Source organism: Cynara cardunculus (assembly GCF_001531365.2).
Source record: "Cynara cardunculus var. scolymus isolate 2C chromosome LG 17, CcrdV1, whole genome shotgun sequence".
In the NCBI taxonomy this organism is placed as follows: domain Eukaryota; kingdom Viridiplantae; phylum Streptophyta; class Magnoliopsida; order Asterales; family Asteraceae; genus Cynara; species Cynara cardunculus.
The window spans coordinates 30,067,060-30,073,616 of record NC_037544.1 but is presented as its reverse complement, the minus strand read 5'-3'; the positions used below and the strand labels follow the sequence as shown (position 1 = coordinate 30,073,616).

General features: G+C 32.7%; 1 protein-coding gene across 2 annotated transcripts; it reads left to right on the top strand.

The window, feature by feature from the left end:
- The first annotated feature begins 1,602 nt into the window (after positions 1-1,602).
- On the top strand, positions 1,603-6,273 carry LOC112500811 (calsequestrin-1-like). 2 transcript variants are annotated; one of them, XM_025104396.1, is made up of 9 exons: positions 1,603-1,853; positions 2,071-2,183; positions 2,734-2,872; positions 3,991-4,068; positions 4,209-4,259; positions 5,461-5,507; positions 5,589-5,693; positions 5,938-5,995; positions 6,083-6,273. In XM_025104396.1, the coding sequence occupies exons 2-9, from the start codon at positions 2,094-2,096 to the stop codon at positions 6,097-6,099; spliced, it is 585 nt and encodes a 194-aa protein (XP_024960164.1). In that variant the 5' UTR covers positions 1,603-1,853; positions 2,071-2,093; the 3' UTR covers positions 6,100-6,273. The 2 variants fall into 2 exon arrangements, with proteins under 2 accessions (XP_024960164.1, XP_024960165.1); XM_025104397.1 differs by having other exon boundaries at positions 1,615-1,853; positions 2,094-2,183; positions 6,083-6,195.
- The last annotated feature ends 284 nt before the right edge of the window (positions 6,274-6,557 follow it).

Below are 6,557 nucleotides of genomic sequence, written 5' to 3'. Positions count from 1 at the left end.
TATATATATATATATATATATATATATATACCCTAAGGAAAATCTGATAACAAATGAAATGATCTAAGTCCCAAGAATAATGCATATAACCACAATTGAAATACATACCTCATCAAAGAGACGAAAATTTTGACGTGAACGGAGTAGAGAATATGGGAAAATTTCAGGTGTTATACATACATTTTATTATATAGGAGGCTAAGAAAAATGAAAGTTTGGGTTGACGAGTTTGGCCGTTTGGGAGTTTCTAGTTTCGAGTAAGCAATCTAGATTTTAAATATACTAGAAGGGTACTTGTGCAATGCATCGAGACATATTTTGATTTCAGTGTTTCGTTTTATTTCTTTTTTATGTCGATATAATACGGTTTTATGTGGTTTTGAGAAAACGATAATGTTTTTATTTTTGAATAAAATATAAATATTAAAATATTAAAAAATTTGACAAAAAATATCTTGATATCAGTATCAAATTAATCTTTTTAAAAGTTCTTGTGTTTTGATGTAATTTTCTTAATTCAAAATTTTAATTATAATTTAATTTAGGTTTAGTAACAAAGAAATTTAATTTAGGTTTAATAATATAATTTTTTTATAAAGATAATAATTAAGTATTTTGTTATAACTCAATGGTTATCTTAATTATATTCTAGATTTTTTATATTTAATATGAGATGTTTATCCAATATTTGATTATGTTTATCTGTAGTTACATGAATTCAAATATAGAGCTTTAATAAGTTGTACTTATATACAAATTTACTTGTAATCTTAAATTTTAAGTAATATGCATCAGTAAACAGTACTTTGTGCATAAAAAATGGTTTTTAAGAGTTTTTGTCAAATGCCTTATAATATAATATAGATAAGTAATATGCATTAATAAACAGTAATTCATGCATAAAAATTGGTTTTCAAGAGTTTTTGTCAAATGCCATATAATATAACTAGAAGGGTACTCGCGCACTACAGAGAAATACATCTTGATTTTAATATTTCATTTTATTTTTTATCTCAGTCGATGTTATAGTATGGTCTTATGTGATTTTGAAAAAACGATGATGTTTTTATTTTTTGAATAAAATATAAATTTGAAGATATCATAAAATTTTGACAAAAATATATCGATATTAATATCAAATTAACTATTTAAAATTTCTATTTTTTGTGTAATTTTTTAATTCAATTTTTTCATTATAATTTAATTTAGGTTCAATAACAAAGTAATTTATATTTGGTTTAATAATATAATTTTCTTATAAAGATAATAATTAATTATTTTATTAGAACTTGATAATTATCCTAATTATATTTTAGATTTTTTATATTTTAAAATAAGATATTTATCCTCTATTTGATTATGTTTATCTACAGTTAGTTATATGAATTTAAAAATAAAGCTTTAATAAGTTACACTTATACATAATTACTTGTAATCTTGAATTTTAAGTAATACAATACTTTATACATAAAAAAATAGATTTTAAAATTTTTTATCAAATACTTTATAATATAATATAGATATAGATTACCTTAAATAAGATTTTAATTAATAAATCTATTTTTTCTTATGAATTTAAAACCACCAATTTTTTACACCCCCGCACAAAACAGCCGTGAACTCCGTCTCCTTCATCGATCCCCCATCTCCTCTCGATCGGTGCCCCTCCTCGTAGCTCCAGCGAAAATCTCCCTCCCTTCTGGGATTTACTTTGCACCGTCAATTTACGAACTTGAAAATGATTTTGCGTTACAAATGTTAGATAGGGTTGCTGGCACGCTCCTATTCATAATCACAGCAGTGTACGTGTTAGAAACTGGAATGGCATTGTCCAATGTTAAATAGGGTTTCTGGTGAGTTCCCGTCATTCGTTCAATTCGTTTAGAGCATTATAATCACAGAATTGTGTTGGTTCTTGCTGTGTAGTTATATTCACTAAGGTTGTTAGTGGTTATCCTTTGGATAAATACTTCGATTTTTTACAATGTCTGTGAACAAATGTTCAATACAATGTTGTGTTTTCTGATGCTAGAGCTGATAACAATTGTAATTGTACGCCATTGGTACTAGTCTGTGCTAGGGTTTTTGTTTAGATGGCGTTTAGAGGAAGGGGACGTGGGCGAGGTGGTTTTGGTTTTGGTGTTGGTCGGTTTGCTAAAGAAGAGAAGTACGAACTGTTTCCTGTAAGTAAAGTTTTGTGTTATTTTTTTTTGTTTATTTGCTTGTTGCAAGGAATTCTTTTTGATGAACGATATTTTACATTTGCTATCAAGACAATGAAAGATATGCACAACAAAATGGCCTCTTAGCTCCCAAGTCCCATCTACACTGGTACTTGACCGGTAACACTTGTCTTCTTTGTGGATACAATGAAAGACTTACCATTATAGGGGACAGTGTGCACCGTTCGACCATCAACCGTGTTTCCCATCTGAAAACCCACAAGAATGTTTAAGTGACTCCTTCCATTAATATATTTGTTCCCAAAACTTGTTTTTCACCCAAAGAACTACCGCCCTTTGCATATGAAACACCAATGGTATGTTTCTTTAATACTTCTTTTGCTATTTCATCCTGCAAGTAATGCTGCACAATGATAACAAGCCTGCTTGTCTATCCCTGTCTGGTAATATTTGACATGTCGGTATAAGCTTTGGAGAGGTTCTAGGGATTTCATGATCTTCTATGCTTTGGTGTTTGTATTCATAAAATCTTTATATTTTTTCATTGCAGGAAATCAAAGAACTCCCTGATGTCAACCTTAAACAAAAAGAAGAAGAATTCAGGACTCTAGTATCATGTGGTAACGATTTGCAAAAGTTTTGGATATCATCACCTTATCACTTGGAGGAAGTCAGTCAGGATGCTGAAAGTAAGTATTTCATCGTCTGAATCATTTTGCATATGAAAAAGACTAATGTAGAGTCCATTATGGGAAGTTGATGGTATTTATATCTAGGTTTAGTTAATTCTGTTTCGTTTTGATAAAAAGATGATATTTTTTTCCCTTTCTTCAGACTACATGCCTGGATTTTATCTTTTTCACTTTCAAATCTTCATAGACATCCTTAACTTACAGAAACCATAGGTAATGTGTGGTCAATATTAAGCATTTAAGCCAATATTTCTCCCCATCATACCCCTCTATCATTTCATTAATACTCTATTATTTCATCTACAATATTCATTATTTAGAATTTTCCTCCACAACCCTCTATTACCTGTGCACACACCTTTTCATCGTGCACAAGCTGGGGGTCTTCACAGAAACAGCCTCTCGATCCTGGTGGTTGAAGTTAAGGCCTGCTACATCTTACCCCTCCTAGACCATAATTTCGAGTGGATTATGCTGGGTTCATTTGGTTTGGTTTATCTACAACCCTCTATTTAATTTATGTTAGGTTAAATATTCTTTATTGAATAATTCATAAATTGATAGTCTTTTGACATTAAGAATTTTCAGTAAGGACATTTATCAAACTGTCATTTTTCATTCAATATTTAATCCAGACAAAAAGCTTAAAATATTCTCTCGTTTAGTCTGTTCATTCAACACACAAAACGAACAACAATTGCTCATTTACCACTTACTTCAGACTGATAAGACTGGGCATAATGAGAAAAAAGTCCCCAAGTGGGGTTATTCTTTTGAGCATTGAAAGATTTTTGTCTATCTTAGTGTCGTGAGTTTCGCGACATAAGATTCCCGTCAATTTGTGTGTACTTCCTATTTCATCTACAATAATAATTGTGGAATTTAGTTTGACGTATGATTATATGTTTACTTTTGTTACTGCTGTTGATACATTTTATTTATTTGTTGCCTTGTAATGGCATCCTTCGCTCTCGTTGCATCATAGATGAGGACTCACATTCTGTTGTGGTGCTTCAAATTTCATCTGTTCATTAGATTTCAACTTTTCTTCTTCCATGTTTTTTACGAGGCTTTCTTGGTTTTGACGTATTTTTACATGGTAATTTTGGTGGCAGGAAGTGGAGGTATTATAAGAAGGCCCCCACTTTCAGACTATATGAAGATGACTGATGACTATGTTCCTGCAGAACTAGGTAAAACATTGAGATTTGAAGTTTCTTTCCTATTTTATGGTTCATTAAATATTATGATTAATGTTAACCATGTATTGTTTGATATTCTTTACCTTAATCTATTTAATTCCACTTACATACTTGGTTGGTTTTTCAATCAGTTGCGAGAAATGTGAGGCAGAGCAAGAAGGTCCGATGGGATCCACAGTCAGGTTTGATGAGCATCTGAAATTAATTTGTTTGCCTCTTATAGGGTATAGCATCTGTAGTTTGATAAAAGTCATGTCCATACAATTTGTCAAGGATCGTTAATACCGAATATGTTTGCCCCTGCTCATTTCTATGTCTAACAATCAATTCCAATCACCCCATAGCTGACTTGCATCTAGCATATCCTTTGCTGGGTTCATATGTGATTGTTGCCCGTTGACTGCAGTTCTTGTATCAATGTATACTTCAAGAAGTTTTGGAAACTGGCTACTGTAATAGCTCTCGAATCCTGTGGGAACTGGCGCTAACATGTTCCGGAGTTCTTTTGGGAGTTCCCTGGAGCGATTCAACTTGTTTCTTATGTGACAAAATTAAGTAATTAACTCATAATGCTCTGAATGGCATTTGAAATGTGATCATAGATTCATATAAACAGTTAACAGAAGTATTTTGTTGCTGAGCACACATATCATACAAGTTGAAGACGCTCTTCTTTTGTTGTTCGTTGTCCACACAGGGTTCTGGTCTTCTTACTACATACTACAGAGATAGAGCGGGCATTAGATAGATGTCAGTCGCCCTCTTCTTGCTTTAACTTCTAGACATTCCAGTATGTAGTCATCGTCTTACGTGTATCTTTGTCCTTGACCAATGTTGCAAACCTTTGGGAAAAAACTAGCTCTACAGCTGGTTGATTTTGCAAAATCTAATACCAGCCGTCTTCTCTTAATCCTTTCTCTCTTACTTTTGGATTAAAAGTCCAGAAGCTTACATTTTTGTTTCTGTTCAAGGACCAGAATTTCAAACTTCACTAATCTGCATAAACCAAACGAAACGTACCAGTAAATTCCATAAGGAGTAGGGTCTGGGGAGGGTGAGATATACGCAGATCTTTCCTCTATCCAAAATGGTAGAGAGCTTGTTTCTGTTAAAGAGCTTGTTTCTGTTAAAGACCTCCGTCTTCACTCATGTGCGTATGGATGCTATTTTGCTGTCTTAGAAGTTCTTTGTATTTTGTGAGATATGCTATTTTCCTGTCTTAGACGTTCTTCTTATTTTGTGGGATTCTTTGTCCGTCCTATTTTAGTGTCTTTGCAAAAATAAATGCATAGTTGGATTTAGAGTACTTAGATTCCAGTAGACTGAAACAAACTTGCAGCACATGATGTGTGTTTTAAATTAATGTAATATTTTTTTGCGCAGACCTACAAAGATTGGATCTGTTTGAGAAGCTGGACCGGGGGCCTCAGGTAATTTTCTTTTATCATTTCCAAAATCTGAAGAGTTCCTTTAAACAAAGCATGGTGTTATCTGGTTCTTGTGTTCCCTAGGGTCCAGATGATGGTGATAAGGAGAAAAAAGAAGATGAAGATGAGGATGAAGACAATGAAAATGTTGAAGATGAAGAAGAGGACAGCGGTGACGACTATGAACAGGTATACAATACTCACCTAACCATGTTCTCTTTAAGTATACAATATTTATATATGGGCAAATGAACACTCCACGCCTTTGGTGAGGTTGGAACGCTTGACCTCTAGGAATGTTGGGTTACCGGATACTGTTAGGCCAAAGCCCTTTTGGTCACCTAACCATGTTTAATGGCTTGTTTTTCTAAATTGAGTCTCTAGCGGCATTGGTTGAATATGTGTATTTATGGTAAATACATGAACTGTGCAGAACATTGATTTTGATGATGATGAAGATGATTTCAACATGCCGGATGATGTCGGTGGTGGTATGCCATCTCTAATTCAAACTTGTAGTTTACCAAGAGATTTTCGGCATATTTTGTACTAACTTTTGTTATCATCTGATGTTGCAGATGAGGGTTTTTACTAGCTCATCAGACTCTTATTCAATACGTGCCCACTTATATGTTGATCTGCTGCGGTTTAGTTAATGTAGTAAATTTTTTTTGCAAAGGTAAAGCTATTTACTATGTACTATTTACATCAAATTTTGCACTATTTTGATGCAAGAAATGGTAGAGATGGTCTAAGGTTGATGTGACAATATTGATGTAATTCTTACTAATAGGACTATAGGATATACTTTGATCTGTTTTTCTTTTTTTAATTTGAAATATCATCTTTCCAAAGCTATATATAAAGATTTATAGTTTGAAAAGTCAGTCGTTGTTGGGTTGTTTGAATTTTTTTTTTCTTTAAGCCCTCTCTGAGTTAAGTTGTTTGTCTAAGAGACTCACGGGTTTGATGGGAGGCAAAGAGAGAGGGATAGTTTATTTGTGAGATTTCTGGTATTAATTTGTTTGAGGTGGCTTAAGGGGACAAGTGAGG

Coding starts and splice junctions, on each gene's coding strand:
- LOC112500811 (XM_025104396.1), top strand. CDS start 2,094: ATGGCGTTTAGAGGAAGGGGACGTGGGCGAGGTGGTTTTGGTTTTGGT. Junction 2,873..3,990: donor AGTCAGTCAGGATGCTGAAA/GTAAGTATTTCA, acceptor TTTTGGTGGCAG/GAAGTGGAGGTATTATAAGA. Junction 4,069..4,208: donor CTATGTTCCTGCAGAACTAG/GTAAAACATTGA, acceptor TTTTTCAATCAG/TTGCGAGAAATGTGAGGCAG.